The sequence below is a fragment of the Dromaius novaehollandiae genome, chromosome 21, assembly GCF_036370855.1.
Source record: "Dromaius novaehollandiae isolate bDroNov1 chromosome 21, bDroNov1.hap1, whole genome shotgun sequence".
Classification (NCBI taxonomy): domain Eukaryota; kingdom Metazoa; phylum Chordata; class Aves; order Casuariiformes; family Dromaiidae; genus Dromaius; species Dromaius novaehollandiae.
In genome coordinates this window covers 1,534,185-1,554,309 of record NC_088118.1, presented here as the reverse complement: position 1 = coordinate 1,554,309, position 20,125 = coordinate 1,534,185, and the positions used below count along the sequence as shown (strand labels likewise).

General features: G+C 52.6%; 1 protein-coding gene across 7 annotated transcripts in view; it reads left to right on the top strand.

Moving 5' to 3' along the window:
• The window catches only part of SIK3 (SIK family kinase 3), a 104,724-nt gene that overhangs the window by 82,276 nt on the left and 2,323 nt on the right, over positions 1-20,125 (top strand). For 4 of the 7 annotated variants that reach the window (XM_064524178.1, XM_064524174.1, XM_026107474.2 and 1 more), the window contains 17 exons: positions 59-169; positions 336-479; positions 1,061-1,141; positions 1,250-1,359; positions 1,805-1,958; positions 2,477-2,632; positions 3,197-3,267; positions 6,996-7,139; positions 10,112-10,262; positions 11,101-11,226; positions 11,554-11,639; positions 12,337-12,446; positions 12,988-13,345; positions 13,527-14,404; positions 18,207-18,370; positions 19,145-19,277; positions 19,909-20,076. In XM_064524178.1, coding sequence (XP_064380248.1) covers positions 59-169; positions 336-479; positions 1,061-1,141; positions 1,250-1,359; positions 1,805-1,958; positions 2,477-2,632; positions 3,197-3,267; positions 6,996-7,139; positions 10,112-10,262; positions 11,101-11,226; positions 11,554-11,639; positions 12,337-12,446; positions 12,988-13,345; positions 13,527-14,404; positions 18,207-18,370; positions 19,145-19,277; positions 19,909-20,066 — 3,135 coding nt within the window. In that variant the 3' untranslated portion in view covers positions 20,067-20,076. The remainder of the gene's footprint in view (positions 1-58; positions 170-335; positions 480-1,060; positions 1,142-1,249; positions 1,360-1,804; positions 1,959-2,476; positions 2,633-3,196; positions 3,268-6,995; positions 7,140-10,111; positions 10,263-11,100; positions 11,227-11,553; positions 11,640-12,336; positions 12,447-12,987; positions 13,346-13,526; positions 14,405-18,206; positions 18,371-19,144; positions 19,278-19,908; positions 20,077-20,125) is intronic. The other 3 variants (XM_064524175.1, XM_064524177.1, XM_064524176.1) reach the window with 3 other exon arrangements.

Here is a 20,125-nt window from a genome sequence, read left to right as displayed (position 1 = left end):
ACTCATCGATGTGCCTTTGGGATTGTAAGCGCTGAAGTATGTGTCTGTGCTCCTACAGCTGATAGCAGAGTGTCAGCACCTGAAGACGGAGAGGCAGATGGAGCCGCTGAACGAAGATGTGTTGTTAGCAATGGCGGATATGGGGCTGGACAAGGAGCGCACAATTCAGGTAACACGCCACAGCTTGTAGTCACGTGCTGTCTCTTTCAGTTAGTGAGCAAATGTCTGTGTCTGTCATTCCTCACCTCTGCTAACTGAGTAACTTCAGCACAGTATGGAGCTTATTTTATTGCTTGACAGAAGGATCTGACCACTTTTTCCTTTTCCCCTTTCAGTCATTGAGAGCCGATGCTTATGATCACTACAGTGCAATCTACAGCTTGCTCTGCGACCGTCTGAAGAGACACAAGAACCTGCGCATTGCAGCATCTCCAAGTGTGCCACGGACAATGACCTTCCCCACCTCAGCTAACATCCAGGTAGATCCCTCTTGCGTAGTGTCTTCCAGCCCTGGAAGGCTAGCCAGTCCCTTACCCGCTGAACGCAGACTTGCTTGTGAGCGTCCTCATCCTTGTAGGAATGTCATAATGTTCGTTGTATAAGAACTTCAGTTGTACTGAGGATGCCATAATCCTGAGATAAGGAACAGCCTGTTCACTGACTGTGGGTTTAGCTAATACCCTTCAGACAATCTAGTGTTAGTTAACTTGGTGACAGAGCAGGTCAAAATAGTGGATGGGAGCTAGAGTTTACAGACCAGGATTGTTGTACGATCCTCCTTCCTCAACTTGTACTGCTATCCAAGAACAGAGTATTTGCTTAAAGAGAGGCCAGGTCCTAAGGGAAGCAGAAGAGATGCTGAAGCCATCTGAACAAAAAGTAGGAGGGGACATGAGACAATCCTTTGAGAATTAAGAATAAAGACATCTTAACGGGCCCCAGGGTTCCTTCCCAGTTCCCAAATGGGTTAGGCCTGTATGCTGGTGTTAATCCAACAGTGTTTGTAAAGGGGCTGTAAGAGATACCAGCTTTGTGTCTTGATCTCGATTCCTCTGCTCAGCAGACAGAACAGGCAGGCAATACCTTGAGCATCAATGTGCCACAAGTCCAGCTCATCAACCCGGAAAATCAAATTGTAGAGGTGAGGCATTTCCCTTGATGACCCCTTCAAGTTCTTTTCCTGGGCTCGCAGTGAAGCGTTTTGGATGCTTGCATTGTATTTCAACTTCTCCAATATTTTTCTGCCCAGACTGATGGAACGATGAACTTGGACAGTGACGAAGGGGAAGAGCCATCGCCTGAAGCTCTTGTCCGTTACCTCTCAATGAGAAGGCACACGGTCGGAGTAGCTGACCCACGGTTAGTATCGGGCTCTTCCTCCCTGATGGAGCATTGAGGGAACTCTTCCTACTTGTAAGCCCTTTGTAGGTAGTCATTGGGACAGTGAGTTTCTAGCTTGCTGTGATCTCCTAGGAACAGTGAGTGCCTCTGTTTTGAAGCTATAGCTGTGCTGGCTGGTGAGCAAGCCACTGTCCCACTTAAGCTCTACTGCTATCATGTCCTAGCTAAAGTCTTTGTGATGCTAAGTGTGATCAAGATTAACGGTAAGAGCTAGCACTGGTAAATCTGAATTTGGGGAAAAAGAGGGACAAATGAGAAAGGAGGAATGGCCTGGCTACTCTCTGTGACCATTTTCCGGAACAGCAAGAAGCCTTTCTGGGAAGGGAGGCTGAGTGCACTGAGCCCACGGGTGGTTCTCTTTGCACCATTGCTAAGTCTCCTGTCTGTGAATGTGATTGCACAGGACGGAAGTCATGGAAGATCTGCAGAAACTCCTGCCCGGCTTCCCCCGCGTCGCTCCTCAGGCTCCCTTCCTGCAGGTGACTCCGAATGTGAACTTCATGCACAACGTGCTGCCGAGGCAGAACCTGCAGCCCACGGGGCAGCTGGAGTACAAGGTACTGACCGAGGCGTGCACTCCCTGCTGCAGCCTGTGCCGCCCAGGCGCGCGGGTGTGCGTTTGCACACGCTCTCGCTCTCACGCGCACTCTAGCACTCGCTCTCTCTGCCAACTCCTTGGATTCCATAAGCTTCCAGAATTACCCTCTTGCTGTCTCTTGAGGCGTGATTCTAGCTGATTACTTAAAAAAAACGAAGAATGAAGGAACACTACAGTATGAAATTCATTAAGAGGCTGGGGAGAGATAGGGCTGTGCCATCTGGCTTTGGAGCTGCAGGCGGCAGCGTACCTGGTAGCTAAAGCAGAGTGCTGGAAGGTGAAGAGTTAAATGCTCCTTTTCCACTGACAGTGCCTCTTTCTGCCCCACTTCTGCTCAGAGATGTTGGTGATATTCCCCCATCTCTCCTGAAGCCCCCAAAGCATGTTTTGTTTCATGGTAATGTCTCTGTGTTCTTACAGTTCAGGTAGTAGGGGAGCTTATACAGGGTTGATAACTGCACTGTGTGTGCTCCCCAGGAGCAGTCGCTGCTGCAGCCCCCCACTCTGCAGCTGCTGAACGGCATGGGCCCTCTGGGGCGGAGGGCGTCGGACGGTGGAGCTAACATCCAGTTACACGCGCAGCAGCTGCTGAAACGTCCCCGAGGTCCATCTCCGCTTGTCACTATGACGCCAGTAAGTAGCAAAAGAAGAGAACAGAATTGGTGGTGTGCTTCTAAATACCTTCTCTTAGAGGCAGGGTAGTACACTCAGTTTTACAGTGCTTTGGAAGGACTGCAGGGCCTGTGCCTGCCTCCTTCCCCAAGGACCCCCTCCCAGACTGGCAGTGTACTCTGTCCTCTCGGGGCAGAGTTTTTGTGCTCTCCTGGCCCTAGCAACTCACATAGTCCTCATTGGAACTGACAAGCTGTTTGTGAACAGCTTGTTACGGTTGCTTCTCTTCTCTTTTGCTGATCAAATAGAGAAAATTTAAAGCTTCTGTCTTGGGCTTTTCTTTCCTCCGTGGTGTATGTATATCAGTGAATTTTTCTGGTGGCACTAAAAGAGGAAGCAATCTTGTGCAGGCAGTTCTGCATGAAGCAAAGGTCAGAAGGGTTTCTTGGGTGAGTGGCCTTAGTGTTGCAGAAGAGCTGGTACGTATCCTCGTGAAAGCCTGTTTGAGAAGGTCAGGTGTCCGCAGCGCGGATGGGATGGCGCTTGGCTGCCTTCTGGAACCCATGGCTTCTCTTTTCTCTACAGGCTGTCCCAGCTGTCACTCCTGTGGATGAGGAGAGCTCCGATGGGGAGCCAGATCAGGAAGCTGTGCAGAGGTAACCTCCAGTCTGTTTACATTTGCCCTTACTACCCTCAAAGAGGCTCACCCTCTGGTGATCCACAGTTGAATTAAAACAGGAGCAACCTCATCAGAGGCGACAATGTCGATTACAGTGAAGGCTCAACATTTCTATTGTTCTTGGGGGTGTTAATTACTGTAGGCAATTGCTCCTCTGCTACTGAAGCTGGACTTGCCCCGAAGTCCTGTAAGCTATTTGAGCGCTAGGTTGTCCGGAAACTGAAACTGCTAAATTCCTTTGCTTAGTGTGCACCAGCTTGCAATCCAAACTAACCTGCAAAATGAGTGCTAAGTGATTCACCCCTCCCTGCTGAGTGATGGAGGTAGCAAGATCTCATCTGTGGCCTTGGGTGTAAATGCAGCTTTTGTTATCAAGACGTGCAGTAAACATCCAACTCTGATGCCGTAAACAAAGTGAGCTTGCTGGAAATATGGGTATCTCTAGGCTTGTAGGGCTCTAATTTTAGCAGTAGGCCTTACAATAGTCTGCTCCAATAAGGGAAGGATTATTAGTTATGAGGCTGGACACTTCTGTTCTTTGTCTGCTTCAGATATATACTGGGAAGCAGGTAAAGTATGCTTGTACTTTCTCAGTCCCTGAAAACACTAACAACATTGCTAACGTTTTCTTAGTAGCTTTTGTGTAGTACTTCTCTGCTAACCAGCTGGTGCACTACATGTGATGGGTGTGATTATAGAGTGCTCCTATTTCCTACCGCAAACTTGATAAGTTTTCTGGATTTCCCCCCCAGCTCTCACAGGCATCACCTTGAGTAAGTAGCATCTCCTCAAGGATTACACTCGAGAGAAGGATTCGGCGAGGGGTGGTTGGAAGGCAACTGGAGCTGGTCGTGCTGATATTCCGTAGGCTTTGTCAGCTCTTCTCGTTTCAGGGTTTCGGAGCAAAGGGGGGATTTGAACAGTGGGTGTGTGCAGTGAGGGATTGTGCAGAGTGTGTGCTGATGGTCCTGTTGCCTACTTGAGCTTCGAAAAAGGCCAAAGCTGGTACATGAGAATGAATTCACTTTCACTCCCGTCTTAGAATTGACACAGCCCTCCAGCAGAATCATCCCGTGTTTTCTGCGTAGCCCAGTAGCCTCATACTCTAGTTTTGTCACCCTCATCTTTGTGCTCGTTCGCGCAGTATTTTCCAGCTTCACAAGCTGCTGTTTATCTGATGAGCCACTATAATGAGAAGGTGCGTGCTCTTGAGCTGCCCCAGCTGCAAGGCAGCATGGTGAAAGAAATCAGGCTAAATCGCAGTATCGAGCAGGTGAAGAGCATGCACCTGCAGACACTGAGCTGCAGGCTGTGCTCAGTGACTGTTAAGCTGCTCTTCCCTAACTGTGCACCGTCCACCCTAGCAGGGCTCAGGAACACAGACTACACTGGCAGCTGTACATAGGTGCGCTGCCCAGATGGGTATGAAAAGTTGTAATTTAAGGCCCCTAATCTCTACTGGCAACACCTCAGACAGTAGACACAGTTACAGTCTTTCTGACTGCGCAAATCAGATAAATCTTTCGGATTCTTGGCAAGCAGGCCCGTGGGCATCTTACCTGGCCAGACTTCTACTTTTCCTGCTCTAAAACTTCACTTTTCCATTGAGTCTTTGAGGCTCAGCTGGAAAGATCTTGAAACCCACCTGCACCACAGGGCGTAAGCCAGCAAAATGGTTGGATGCTATTGAAATGTTCAGATTCTACTGAAAGACAAGGCTCCGTGGACTCGTAGGTCACTTAGCTACTCTTGACAGTGCTACCTTAGTCCTCTCATACCATGTGTTCTCCTTCCACCAGATGGCCCAGCAGAAGCCCTATTCAGGTAGTGTATTAACTTGCTCTCCACCCCTTATGTTGCAACATGCCACTAGTCCTCAAAGGAGAAGGGTAAATAGTATTAACATAAGGGACAGATGCAAATATTTAGCTTCTCAGAACAGTGCTCTGAACACTCTCTGTGCAGCCATCATGGAGCAATTTTTGCCCTGCTTAATTTGACCTTGAACACAGTGCATATTCTCTTCTCTGCTCCAGGGAACAGTCACATCTCCTTTGAGCTTTGGAAAACTTTCTTCCACCCAAAACACTGCTATAGCTCCTGATTTGATTGTTCCCTAGAGGTCTGAAATAAAATGATCTTAGCAAACCACGACTGTAAAGCTCTTTGGGAAACTCTCTCTGTCTCCATCAAATGGTTCTTAAACAGCTAATGGCACAGACTTTGGCAGGTTACCACAACACTAAGTACTCTGCATTCTGTTAACTTGCTGCCTTCTGCTTAAGTGGCTTTAGCAAGAGAAGGCTGTTTTGGAGGAGGCAACAACTTGATTAATTGCTGTTCTTCTCTGCAGCTTACAAGCTGCAGTTGCAGAGAGCCTTACGAAAAATTCAAAGGTGAGAATTCCCATTAGTATTCCTGCTTCTCACTGGCCAAGGGATCTTTTGTGACAGTGACCAGAGCTGCCTTTGTGCTGCTGGATTACAGGAGTGGAAATAGGCTAGCTCAGTTCATAAACGGGCATTTATCCTACCTGTCCTTGAGTAGATAAAGTGCTGGCCCCAGTACTGGTCGCAGACCGAGGGATCCTGGGTAGGTGCATCGCTGGTTGTCTTTTCTGGCCCTCTGTACTCGGATGGTCTGAGCATCGCCGCAGCCAGTGTAACTAGAAATTCAGGGCAGCAGCTAGAAGAACTGCACAGCCTTGGTGACATCCTTGCCAAAGCAGAGGCTCTGCCCTGCACCCTCCCCCAGTCTTAGAGGGTTTGAAGAAAGAATCGAAGCGCATTAGTACAAATGCAGGGGGCACTTCCCTTGCAACTGCAAGCCTCACCCTCCGGTGGGAGAGTCAAGCCCAGCTTTCGTGCCGAGGGCTGTGGCTGCAGCGGGAGGGCCTGTCTTGCTGCTTCAGCTTCCCCTGCCGTGTTTGCCTGAGCGTCGCTGGGCAGTTTCAGGCTCCGCCGTGGGAGCCGAGCGGGGACTAGAGGGCGCACTCTGCCCGTCCGGGCACCGGCCCGTCGTCCCGCGGGGCTGCTCTGCCCTTCGTCGGCACCCAAGGTAGCAGGAGGCTCGACCCACCTCCGTCCCTGGCGTGGTCTCTCTCCTGCACCCTTTCACAAGCTGACCTCTGCTCCAACGCCGGGCCCAGGGCATTGCAGGTTAGGTCTGAAGTGCAAAGGCCAGCCTGCGAGGGTGAAGCTGAGCAGCAGCTCTGCTCTGAGCCAGTTCTCTGGCCAGCTCTTGGTAAAATTATTCATGGCTAGTCTCTTAGCTCCCTGCATACAGCAGACTTCCCCGTGGCTCACTGGGGCCTTGGGAGAGGGAGACAGACCTGCTTTCGTGGAAGGAATCCACATTGAAAGCAGCTGGTCGCTTTGGTGGTAGTCCCTAAGGAATGCGCCAGTGTTTTCCTCAAGATGAAACATGGCTTTCCTGCTGGGAAAAGCAAATGGCTACTCTTTCTTCCTGAGGCTGGTGTTGGCATGCAAGCAGCTAAAACACCAGTTGTCTCCTAAGCACCGAAGACCCAGCGGTCTCTCGGGCACGGGCAGTCTGTGCTTTTCCCCAGGTGTCACCCAGCTCCCAGTTGGTTCTGAGCACTGCAGCAAGCATTCTTCCTTCGCATTTACTCTGGATTATCTAACGCTCCCTGTTTTTGGAGTACTCCCATCAGTCTCTTATAAAATGTGCTCCTGCTTGTTGCAGATACTTGGCAAATAGGTCAAAAAGACACACTCTGGCAATGACCAACCCTACAGCTGAAATCCCTCCAGACTTGCAGAGGCAGCTAGGACAGCAGTCCTTCCGACCCCGGGCTTGGGCTCCACACCTGGTACCCGATCAGCACCGGTGAGTAATGGCACCGGCCGTTCGGGCAGCTTTGCGCCAGGAAACCTGCTCAGATGTCGGCTGGAATGGAGCACTGAGGACATCCCGCTTGGCAGGGAGGGGTGAGCAGGAAAGAGTATAGAGAGCAGACCTGCGGAGCAGAAGTTGTCTGACTGTTGGGGACACCGGATTTCTGGGCTGATGCCTGCAGATACAAGCAGTGCAGGGGCAAGAATCAGCTGGTTCTTCTCCTCCGGTCCTGTTTTTGTGGCTGGAGATGATTTGCCAGAATGGCTGCCATCACTCAGGGGTGGGGAACAAGCTATTCGGTTTAGAGGAAAGCCCTTCACTGTTGCATAGATAGGTGTTAACCCTGTCGTAAATAGCAGATTTTCTACAGAACATCTTAGAGTCAGATGCAGGGGAAAGACTGCACTAAGAGTCGTCTGTGCCAAAGCTTAAAAACCTCACTATTCTGCACCAGAGTTGTGTGTTTTGACTGCAAAGTCTCCTTGCAAAGCTCCTTGAGAGTTGTTTTATTTCTCATCTGGACCCCTAATGAGAATGATGTGGGGGAAGCTGGGGTGGGAATGAAAATCACAATGTCTGGGACTGAGGGAACTGCTGCAGATTTGACCGAAACGCACTCAAAATGTGTGGGTGGGGGACTACTGATGGAGAGAGGTGTTAATTTGACAGAGTCCCTGGCACAAGAGCAAACTGGAGACACTAATGCCACAGAGAGAGCTTACAAACTGCGCTCAGAACCTCTCAGCGCTGAGGGTGCAAACCGGGTGCAAACTGCCGAGTTTGCTGCCTGTTGATAGGTGACTGCTTTCTCAACAACCAGGCTAGGCTTGTGTTCACCTTAAATCTTCCAGCCAGCTCATGCTGGCAGGCTTGACAAAGCGCTTTTTATTGTAGCCAGATACCTGCTGAGCTGAGCACTGATGTAATCAGCAGAGACAGGTGAACTCTGAGCAGACCGAGACAGTGTTAGTGCCACGCTGGAACTCTGGAAGAGTCAAGATAAGCACCTCTGTGCCCTGAACTTACTCCCTCAGAGAGATGCTTGGGGGATGGGAAGCGCAGGAGGGGAAAGAGATTTCTAGAGTCACAGAAAAGCTTGATGGGAATAGAAGTACAGCTTGAAAAATAAGCAGTAAATGCTGTGTCCTACTTAAGGATTGCTTCAAATAGTAAAGGTAAGCTGGGTTACTCATGCATTGCAGGAGCTGGGTTTTTTACAAGCCTGTTAAAGCACACTTACCCTGCGAACACTTCTGTGTCATCTCTGCCTCTTGGCTTTGGAGTCCTGTGACTGTGTTTTGTTGTATCATGCACAGGGTGGTACCTGCTCATTCCACGCTCCGTGTCGTAACGTGCTGTGAGCCTGCCGCTTACCGTTTGCCTGAGAAATCACGGAAACCGCACCTGACCGTGGCCTAACCAGACTCCCCCCAGTTATGCCCAAGACCCAGGGCACAGAAACTGCTAGCAGCCTTGTGTCATCACATAAATAGACCTTGGCTATTGAACAGCTCGTGGGTTTTACTCCAGCGCTTAGCATATTTTAAGCCACCTTCTTATGTGTGACCCAGCTTTGGTTGCGATAACTTAGCGGAGAGCGGAATGGCAGTGCGGTAGGCAGCATTGTTCTGCCTCGGCCAGATGTGCTCGAGAGCTGCAGCGTAATTCTTATCTGTAGCTTCTGCTCTCCATCGATACGACGGAAGATCAGATGGATCAGGATGATGGATGGGACAGTATCAAAAGGCAATGGCGCAGCTCTGTCCTCAGAAGAAAGTTGCATGTAATCTATAGAAACTGAAGTACGCTCTGGTAAGCCAGGCTAAGTGACAGTAACTGAAGCCAACGCCCTGGAAACGTTCCAGCATCAGTCCTGTTCTGATAAGGGAGAGCTTTCCCAGGAGAAATTGCTTTACTTCTCGGAACAGACTCCGGTAAAGAGCTGTATTCAGCGTAGCTAAGGCACTAACTTGCCTGCGGTAGTGCATCAGTATGCAGCTCGATGGTGGTCGGGTGGGTTTAGCACCAGGACGGCAGAGGGATGTTACAAAAACCTGGTCTCCATGACCTGCTCACAGAAGGCCACTGTTGCATCCCATACTCTTAATACTGGTTGTTGGGTTTTATAGATTGAATTTGCACAGAAACCATTAGGGCACAGAGAGAAACTTGATTCTGCTTGTGCTAAGGCACGTTTGTGTGCGTGTAGGGAAAGTTAGCCTTGTTAATAATAATACAAAATGCGCCCTTGAAGGCAGGGAAGGAGCCTGGTGCTTGACTCTCATAATAGGGAGCCCCAACTTTGGGGGAATCAGCTCTGGAAAAAAGTCAATACATATTTTGGCTGTTAAACTGAAGGAACAAACTACGAGCTTCTGCTTTCCAAACACCAACTTCTGGAAAAGAATCTGGGCTTGGTTAGGGATCATAAGGGATCCAGCAGCAGCAATGTATGGTCTAAGCCAGCAGATTTCCTTACTCAGAGAGATCAGTGCAGCCTGTCCTCTCATGTGTGCAGTCCCTCTCTCGATGGAGAGAGTGCCCGCGTTAGGAGAGGCGATTTCAACCTGTGAGCTGTGAAGTGTAGCCGGGGTCTTTGTGAGCTAGAAGGCTCAGGAAGTGCCTAGCGAATCCACATTTCTACAGTGCAGAACGGTTTCTCTAGGCCTTTTCCGTCTGAGGGACGGATGCGTTTGGATAGACAAGTCGTTGCCCATCTCTAATCTGGTTTGTTGTTGAATCGTCTCCAACCTTGAAACATTTATCTGTCCAGGCACCAAGGATACTTGATAATCCTGTTTCCAGTTCACAGTGGTGATGGCACTTTATTTCTTGATCTGAAATGTGATTTATTCTGGATGAGTGGGCAGGTAGAACTTGGCATGGCTAGTGTAAATTAAAGGTCTCTGTAGCGGAGTTTGTTTTTCAGCTGGCATCACTAACCCACTTCCCCATGTGTTCAGTTCTATTTACAAGGACTCAAATACCCTGCACCTCCCTACTGAACGCTTCTCCCCGGTTCGCCGCTTCTCTGATGGTGCTGCCAGCATCCAGGCTTTCAAAGCCCACCTGGAGAAGATGGGCAATAACAGTAGCATCAAGCAGCTTCAGCAGGTAAAAGAGAGACATTGAAAGAGCCTCTGCAAGGGCTGTTTATTGCCTCTGTAGCAACTCTGCTGAACGTCCTGTGTAGCTCACCTGCACTCTGGGAACCCTGGGGGCTTCCACCTCCCTTTTCGGGGAACCTGGAGGACCATAGAAATGTAAGTTACAAAAATCCCTACCAAGGATGGGACGTGGAGCCTAAGCGTTATAGTCCCTGGGGATGAAGCGAGGGAAGGGGCTCTCCTTCAGAATCCCCCTCTGGAGCTCCTGGGTCTGTCCTCAGCCTGCCCTTCTCGTGGTGCTGCCTGATCTGCCTAGGAGCCCATGCTGTGCCCTGCCTGGTCCGCTGGCACTGTCGGAGTGTGGCTGCCTATCTGCCACGTTTCCCGTGGCAGCAAAGTTCTCAGGCTATTCCAGAGTGTCCCAGGAAAGGGGCATTTTTTGCTGACGTATTTTGAAGAATACTGTGTACTATTCCCCGTGCAGCCGGTGCGCGTCTTATTTATGACTTGAGCTGGATTTGGCCCCAGGAGAGGAGTTTCACCTTGCAACACAGTAGAAATAAGAGATGCTCTTTTCACCTTGAAGTTATCATGATTAGAGCTTTGTGCTTTCGTTTTAAGGGAAGGAAATGGTACCAGCTTGGTGTCACACGCATCCATTTCTTTTCTGTTGTGTAAGAATTGAGCTAGCTGTGTTATTACACACCTGACTCCCCCAAATTAAATGGATTAGGTTTTCCTCGCTGGCTTTTGCAGACAGGTAGATGACAGAATAGCGCCTTTTGGCGCAGCGAGCATGCTGTGCACAGAAAGGTCACCTCGAGGGTACGCTGGATTCCTTGCAGGAGTGTGAGCAGCTGCAGAAGATGTATGGTGGGCACATGGACGAGAGGACGCTGGAGAAGACACAGCAGCAGCACATGTTATACCAGCAAGAGCAGCACCATCAGATTCTTCATCAGCAGATTCAGGTACGGGAGCCTGAGGCAGGCCCTCTGAAGCCCTGGCCGTGTCTTCCTGCACTGCTGCAGACAGCACTCCTGAGGGGGTCCCAGCGGGATCGAGGAGGGTGGTTGTATGTGGCAAGGTAGAGATTGCTCGACCTGCTGTAATGAGAAGCAACCCTGAAGGACTCAGCAGTGATGTTTGCGCAGCTGCTATGGTAGCAACAGCTGCAGTCAGGGATTGAATGTTTGGAGAATCTGGATATATCCTGCTTCAGCCATCAGCAATTTCTAAACATGTTAGTTGAGGCATTATTGATCACAAATACTTCTTTTTTCTGGTACCTGGCTCAGGACTGTATCCGGCCGCCTCAGCCATCTCCACCTTTGCAAGCTCCGTGTGAAAACCAGCCGGCTCTGCTCACTCACCAGCTTCAGAGGTAAAGGACTTGTTTCACCACAGCTCTGGGGAATGGGTTTTACTCTTACTCAAGCCCAGTGATGAGCTAATGGCCTGGGAGAGTCCAGGACCAGGTTGGATATTATAAAGCTAGAATGGCTGGGCCAGTTCCTAGAGGCACGTGCCTTTGTGGGAGCCTTTCAGCCGGATTCTGTCCGAAGGATTTTTGGAAGTAGCAGAAACGTGCTTTGAAGGCACCAATCCGGTTTGAACAGATAACTGAGAGTTTTGCCTTTTGAACAGCTTGAAAATATGCTAGTTTCAGTAAGTTAGCTTCTCTGGTGTCTTCTGTTGGGAGCTGTCTCTGGGCTTCTCAAACCTCTTCAGGCTTTCCGTTGTGTTTTCATCACGCCTGACTTGCAGATGAGGCAGGCTGAATTGCTGGAAAGGAGAAAGGAAGGTTTTGTCAGAGGCCACAGTGAGTCAGGAGGAGAACTTGTGGTGTTCTTGTCCCAGGGTTCTTCTTCTGGCCACTGGGGCATGCTCACTGCCTACGCGACTTAAGGAAGTTAGATGGCCCTCGGAATAGAAACCATATTGTGAAAAGCTTAGGATCCTAAACAAGGGCTGTTTACTGAAAACAAGAAAAATAGAGCATTTGGTTTCAGCTCTCGCAATTGCGAAGGCATGGTGATGAGGAGCAGGCATGGTGAAAAGGTGCTCGTTTCCTTGCATAGGTTACGGATTCAGCCATCCAGCCCGCCCCCGAACCACCCGAATAACCATCTCTTCAGGCAGCCGAACAGTAGCCCACCTCCTGTGAGCAGCAGCGTGCTACAGCCCCATGGTAAGCACTGACAGTTTACCGAGCCATCTGCGCTCCTCTGGGCGGGCCACTTGGCAGAACCATATGGTCTTATAAAAGCTCTGGGGAAAACAGTTTGTGGGGGTGTCGGGGGCTTGCGTTTTCCCCCTACATTGTAGTGCTTGTGCGGTTTGCTGATGATGTAAAAGATTCTCCATCTGGCAGCAAGGGCTGGTGTTATCAAGAGCTCGCAAGGATCTGCCAGCTGGAGTGTGTTGTTAAATTTCGTGTCATAAGATCCTCACTTATCACTTGGGGTGGGGAGGAGGGGCCGATAGTCTTGGGTTTATGCAAATGCCTGTAAACTCAGCTTCGTTTCTCTTTCCCTGCAAGGGGCTCTAGCTGCGACCTTTGCACGCTGGCGCAGCACGAAGGATAGTCAGGAGCAGCACTCTTCTCGCCACCCGCAGAAATGCACTGGCACTCCTAGTGCTGCAGGAGGCCCAGAAGAGCAGCAGCTTCTGTGCCGAGCAGAGCTCGCTCCCGAGCGTTGCCGCAGGCTCAAAGGCTTTGTTCCTCGTAGGTGCAGCCTCCCAGTCCCAGTTCCAAGGGATGCCGTCGCACAGCGCGATCTTTCCGCAGTCTGGTAACTGTTCCCCTCCCCCGGCCATGGGGCTGACGTGCCTGGGCCTGCAGCAGCAATCGCAGCCGCAACAGGTCACTATCCAAGTGCAGGAGCCCGGCGACATGGTCAGCAACAACCTCCTGCAAGGGGCGTCTGGGGCAGGGCAGGGCCTGTCCTCGCACCCCCGGGGCATGTCCCTCAGCCCCAGTGCCAACCAGCTGCAGATGCAGCACCGCGCTAACCTGATGGCCTCCCTCACGTACGGTCACAGGCAGCTGTCCAAGCAGCTCAGCGCCGACAGTGCCGAGTCGCACAGGTAAGGGCAGCGGCCCCCTCTGCACCGGCCTCGCTTTGAGCACGTGACTCTGGCGACGCCTCCTTTGGGGTAGCTGGGCCGTCCCTGCTCTCTCAAATTGGTGCAGGGCACGGCCGCAGAAGAGCCCTGCGTGCAGCGGGAGCTGCTGCAGTGCAGTCACTTGTTTTTCTGTTCTTTGCAGCCTGAACGTGAGCAGGTATCCCCCCGCTAACTACGAGCAGGTGCACTTACATCCCCACCTGTTCCCAGAGCAGCCTCGTGTTTCCCCCGGCAACTACAGCCCATCGGGAGGAGTTGGGTTTCCTCCAGCTCAGCAAGCCCTGAAAGTCCCACAGCTTGAGCAGTATCCCAGTTTCCCTCAAAACGCACATCAGCAGCAGCAGCACTACACTGCATCGGCACTACAGCAAGCACTGTTGTCCCCGACACCTCCCGACTACAGCCGACACCAGCAGGTACCGCACATCCTCCAGGGACTGCTCTCTCCCCGGCACTCGCTCACGGGGCACACGGACATGCGGCTGCCCCAAGCGGAATTTGCACAGCTCATCAAACGGCGGCAGCAGCAGCAGCAGCAGCAGCAAGAGTTTCAAGAATTGTTCAGGCATATGAGTCAAGGGGATGCTGGGAATATGGGCACCAGCATGGGACAGAACCTCTCGGAGCGTCAGTCGCTATCTTTGCCTTACCAGAGTGCTGACACATACCACCCCCAAAACAGCCCCCAGCATCTCTTAAAAATCAGGGCGCAAGAATGTATCCAGCAGGTACCTGCGTCAGTGCCGCCGCATGGATACGTACACCAGCCGGCTCTGTTCCACTCGGAGAGCATGGAGGAGGACTGTGCGTGTGAGGGTACCAGGGACAGCTTTCCAGACAGTAAGAGCCCAAATACATTGACCAAAGGTTGCCACGATACCCCTCTGCTTGTAAACGCAGCAGGGCACGGGGACCCAGAATCTTTGCTAGGAACTGCTAATCACGCGCAGGAGCTGGGGACACATCAGTACAGACATCAGCCCGCTGCTGGATTCAGTAGGAATAAAGTGCCCAGCAGAGGTAAGGCTTCTTTGTGCCGCTTGCGTAGGTGGAGCGGACTCTTCCGCGGCGGCTGCGTGCCGCGTGCGTTCCCCGCAGAGAACGCTGTCTGTCCAGCAGGGCAGGGGGTTGTGATGCACCTTACATAGCGCAGAACTGTCTAGATCCTTCTGCCTTTTGTGGCCTTCAGTAAACTGCAGGTGCAGCCTCTCTAATAAGCAGCGAGGAGAGGAACAGGTAAATAGGGAGAGAACCGGACCAGGTTCTGGGCTTAGAAACTGACCCACTTGTGGGGCAGGTAAAGACAAGAGGTCCTAGAGTCCTGCTGCCCTTTCAGAGATGCTGCGAACTGTTGTTAGTTCTCGCTGGTGACATCTCCCATCCTCTGCGAACAACAGACTAGAAGGAGTTAAGTCACCAGCCTACCCCCAGCTGCAGTGGTGTACTCCTTCCCTCGTGAGCAGACCCTTGAGTCCAGGCATTGCTAAAGCTTCAATAAACACGCGCTGTAAGAACAGTGATAAATGCCTTCATTGCTAAGTCCGTCTTGCACTAGCTCCTCCGGCACTTCAGGAAGCAGCGCTAGCAAGATTTTAGCCCTGCTTGAACTAGAAGGGGTTGGTTCTGAAGAAAGTGAGGTTTGCTCAACTTGCCATTAGCATCTGAAGACCTTTTCTCCCAGCTGCAAACAGTTGCGTCCTTGCTCCTTGGTGACTGCACTGGCAGTGATGTGTTGTAAGTGTAAAATCCCTCCCAGAGCTGTAATTGCAGGCCTTCTCTTTATGACAAACAAAATCCTGCCTCCTCCTCATGATGGCTCTGAAGAGAGGCTTTTCCAGGCTGAAGTGGGCAGATTGGTATCCACTGCAGGACTGAGCTGTGCTGGGTCTGAAGCCACGAGCTTTCCCTCGGCACAGAGAGCCCACGGCTGCTTTGTCTGGGGACACAGCACAGGCTTGGGGGGAGAGGACCGCGCTGGAAAAGACCCGCTCAGAGGGCAGAGCGGGCAGCCCAGGCCTTGGCCCCGCCAAGTCGAGGCAGGCGGGTAAGGACAAGGCATGGCTTTTCTGAAGTGCTTTTAAGTGTTGGGTTACTGATGTGTTTTCTGTCAGACCTCAACTTCCCTGCTGTGCTTGGGGCACGAAAGGGAAGAATTACGCCGGGTTAAGCAGAGTTTGTAAGCTCCAGAGCTCCTTTTTCTGTTGAACCGTAAGTTCATAGCGTAATACTGTAGGCACAGTTAGATGAGCTCTATGTGAGACGCCAAGATTTAACGAAGTCAGAAGCCAAATTTCTGCCTCGGTACTGGTGGTGCTAGAACCGGTTACACAAGGGAGGAGGACTTTAGACGACAAGACTTTGTAAATGAGTAAAAGCAAGTAAATGTTTACAAATAGTATTGTGTAAGCCCTTCTGACAGGGGCTGTTTGGAGGGCTCGTGTAGTAAACTCTGTTCGGAGATGTAGCTGCCCAGACTTTCCTCCTGCTTTTAATAACCCACTTGGAATCTGGCCTGGGCTCCTTCAGTTTCAAATGGACGAGACAGCTAAGCAGCTAGGTACACTTATCTATAATTAAATCCTATAAAACCTCAATGTAGATACCACTAATGCGTCTGTGTTTCATTCAGCTGCGTATAGTGCAACCCAAATGTTATCGAGTGCCGTGCCCAGGCACTACAGAATGGCAGGAGGAGAGCTAAACCCGAACAAGCGTGATGCTCTTTCCTGCCGGCTGCCTGCCCCTCCGAAAGGCTGGCTTAGCCGTGTCTCTGAGCTATCCAGTCATTTTCACTGTACTGCTGTCAGAGGCTGCCCACCTTCTTGAAAGGGCAGGTATCTCCTCTTCTTGCACAGCTTATATCAGACGTGTTTTCCACTAGAAGGTGGGATGCAGCTTTGCAGTGACTCAGGAGTATCTGTACCCTCTAAGGGACCATGTGGACCCTGACGGAAAAGCCCTGGCTTGTCTGAGCGTCCGCCACAGACAGTAACTGGAGATTGCGAGAGCATCAACCAAATTTGTTTAGGATGCCACTAAACCGCGTCTGAATGACTCCGCTACAGATTTGTTCCATTCTAGCTGTCACAAAGCACTGGGAATAGTGCCCGTGGGAAAGCGGCTTTCCTTGGCGCTCGGCAGCTGGCTGCGGTGGCACTGTGCACACTGCCAGTGTCACATGCTGCGCTCATGCACAAAGACCAGCTAGTGCAGGGGCTAGATCTGTTACGGATATGTGGATAAAAGATACTCTTGCTGCGGGTTTGGTCTACCGGAGTGTGACCGGAGCGGGGAAGGGAAGGAGAATTCAGGCCTTCTACCTCTGCTGCCGGAGCTGGATCCTGAGAGATGCTAGTGTTCGGGGAACTGGGAGTGCTGGATTTTCCTCTGGGTCAGGACCCTGTTTGTTTGCAGTTGCAGCTCAGAGGGAATTTATCCCCCCCTGCCCCCCCCCCCTTGTCACCTTGGGAGTGCGGGCTGCTGCCGAGGGCTCGCTGCTGGGCCCGGTCGCTCTTAGCCTGTCTTGCTCTGACAGCAGTTTTGCACCGCAGTTGTTTGCGGAGCTGCGGGAGTGGGTTGCTGACATCTGCCCGCTCAAAGAACCGTTGCCACAGTTGGAGCAGCAGCGCGAGCGGTGCGTGGGTGGCGCTTCCCCGCTCCTTCCAACGCTTTATTTTCCAGCGTGCCTCGTGTTTTGTTTCTTGCTTTTCCGGGAAAGCCGAACTATTAACCGAACTTAACCTTGTGGTTGTGCAAAAGAAGAGAAAGGCCAGCTGCATTTCTGGTTTCCTCCTGAAGTGTGTCTCGCAGTACTGCAATATCTGTGACATAGGGTGCTACATTCCTATAGGGAAGGGCATTTGAACTGATGTGCTGAAGATGTTTGCGTGCCTGCAAATAGTGCTCGGATCGTAGATTTGGGTTGGAAAGTTTTTGGTATGTTTACAGACACATGTCCGTGGGGAGTGTGCTTCTCGCACCTCCCAGTTTGCAGTCCCAGCCAGGAAGCGTGCTGCAGCTGGCACTCCTGGGACGTTGCTTCCTGCTGACCAAATCTCCAAACCACCAAACCAGATTAGGACTTGGGGATCTACCTGCAGCCCTGTCGTTTGTGGGTGACTCCCTAGCGCTTCTGGCCACGTCCGCATGTTTGTGCTCCCGAGAGCTACTCATGGCGAGAGCGCTGTTTACATGCATCAGAATGGAGGCTAGGCTTCTCCATAGCTCGGTACTTTATTCAAAACATCATGTACTTGATGACGCTGGGTTTTGCTCGATAGGAATGTAGCCTTTACCCTCGGACATAAGAGCTTGCGGTGCAGATGGACTTTGCCAGGCAGAACACTCATGTACTCCGACAGCCAGATTGCGGGAGGGCAGGGAGAAGTCATCAGATAAAAGCTGATACCTGGCAGCTCCTCCAGCAAGGCTGTGTGTGTTGCTGGCAGTTGCCAAGTGGCCCTGCTGGAACATCCCCGACGGGAGGTTGGGAGACACCTCTCCCTCCTCCCCTGCGTGGCGTGGGCGATGCAGGGAGGAGGAGGCTGCAGGCTGAGCTCGGGCTCTGGGGGAGGAAGGCAGTGCAGGAGGGCAGTTGGAGAGGGGCTGGCTCCTGTGCTGTGGGGCTCTTGCACATCGCTCGAACAGGAACAGCCGGGTGGTTGCCTTTTCACCGGCAGCAGCGTGCTGCTCTTTCACTGATGAGCGCATGTCCGTGCCATCAGAGCTGTGAGACCGCACAGCGTTGTGGTGCGGCATGTCACTGAGAGCTGCCGGTTCCTTGTACTAATCTGTCACTTTTCTCTCCTGTCTGATTTCCAAGAATCCATCGTAGGGAACTGTATGGACAGGAGTTCTCCTGGACAAGCGATGCAGGTGCCTGACCACAACGGCCTGGGCTACCCTGCACGACCGGCGTCCAGCGAGCACCCGCGGCCCAGGACCCTGCAGAGACATCACACCATACAGAACAGTGATGATGCCTACGTAGGTTTGAGAGGCCTGTGCCTGGCAGGTCTTAAGACAGTGCGGAGCTTCCCTGAAGCGTGTGGGTTATGTCCGAGGTGTCCAGTGTAGAACAGACAGCTTCCCGCTCTGCGAGGCTGCTGGGAATTAAATGCTGGGGGGGACACTTCACTTAGTACGCCCAGTTTGCTGAATACCGAAATAATGCCGGCAGAGACCAATGTGGAAGTGCTGCTCCTTTCCCGGCGCGTTGCCCGGTTTGCCCCAGGGCTGGCTGCTGTCGCCCTCGCACCCTTTTCCCCCGTGGTGTTTCCGAGGAGATCGGCTGGGGTGCACCAGGCTGGGCTCCGGCTGCGGCGGGCGCTAGGGGCGACCGGGGCCCCGTGCCGGGTTCTGCGGTGCTGCCGAGCAACCTGGCCGTGACGGCCGAGAGCCTGGCGGAGGGCAGCCGCTTTGCTTCCTCCGTGTGCTGGCCCTCTGGGAGCAGTCGCGTCAGAGCTTACAGCGCTCTCTGCTACAGCTCCCGAGCGCGCTGGAAGAGAAGGGCTCTCCCCTCATTAGTGAGGTGTCGGTCTGTAAGGGACTTGGGTTGCCCAGTCCGCTTGTACGCGCTGAGGCGACGTCGGCTGTGCCCGAGCTGTCCCCGAGGGACGCTTTCTGCTTGTACTTGGAAGTCCCCACTGACGGCTTGCGCGGACTCCCCAGGCCGCCCGTCAGAGGTATCGGGGCGGGGGGAGCAGCAGCGTGCAGGGTCTTTCCAAGCCCCCTTTGACTCGCATACCCTTGTCTCCACAGGTGCAGCTAGATAACTTGCCTGGAATGAGTTTGATGGCGGGAAAAGCACTAAGCTCTGCTCGGATGTCGGACGCTGTCCTCAGCCAGTCGTCACTCATGGCCAGTCAGCAGCTGCGTGACAGGGAGAGTGAGGGTAAGGGCTGGCCGGGCTGCGGAGGCGTCTCGTGGAGCACACGGGACTGCTTAGGGTGTGGGTCAGGAATTGGGGAGAGTCCGCGTTGCTGCGCCTGAGAGGGCGGTGCGGGCTGCGAGGCTGTCTCTGCCCCGTCCCAGTGAGCAGGGCCTGCAGGGTGGGGACGCAGGCTGCCGGGGACGCGTGCTGCCTCAAGGGTGGCTGAGAAGGGGGTGATAGCTGTGCTTTGGCAGAACTGCGGGGGCCGAAGGCTTGGCCGTCACTCACGAGCAGGAGCTTGCCGATGTGCTCGTATTCCTCTCTTGATAATACTTGTTGGATAAACAGAATTAAAAAGAGCTCTTCAGCTTCTTACTGTGCTTGCGGCTTGGATGGGTGCCTCAACCATCCCCCTGACCCCAGTGTGCTCTGTGAACCTGCGACGGCTTGCAGAGCTTCCCCCCTTGGGTGCTGCCGTCAGCCAGGGCCCGGACTCGTGGCAACAGCGACCTAGACTTCCTGGAGGAACGGGGGCAACCTCCGCAGCTGGCCTGAGCCACGGAGAGCACGCTCTGCAGAATCCGCACATCTGCAGCAGCTTTAACTCCGCGGGGCTCTTTGTGCAAACCGACGCTGTTCTTTGCTCTTGCAGAGTGCGGGGACGGTTTGGAAGGTCAAGAGCATCCCAACCTGGGCGACGGCAACCAGCATCTAAACACTTCTTGTTACCCATCGACATGTATTACAGACGTCCTACTGAGCTACAAGCACCCGGAGGTGCCCTTCGGGATGGAGCAGGCAGGGGTGTAACGAGGAGGGAGTAAGTATTCAGGCGCCCTCCTTCTCCCCTCTGGCTGTGTCCCCGCTCC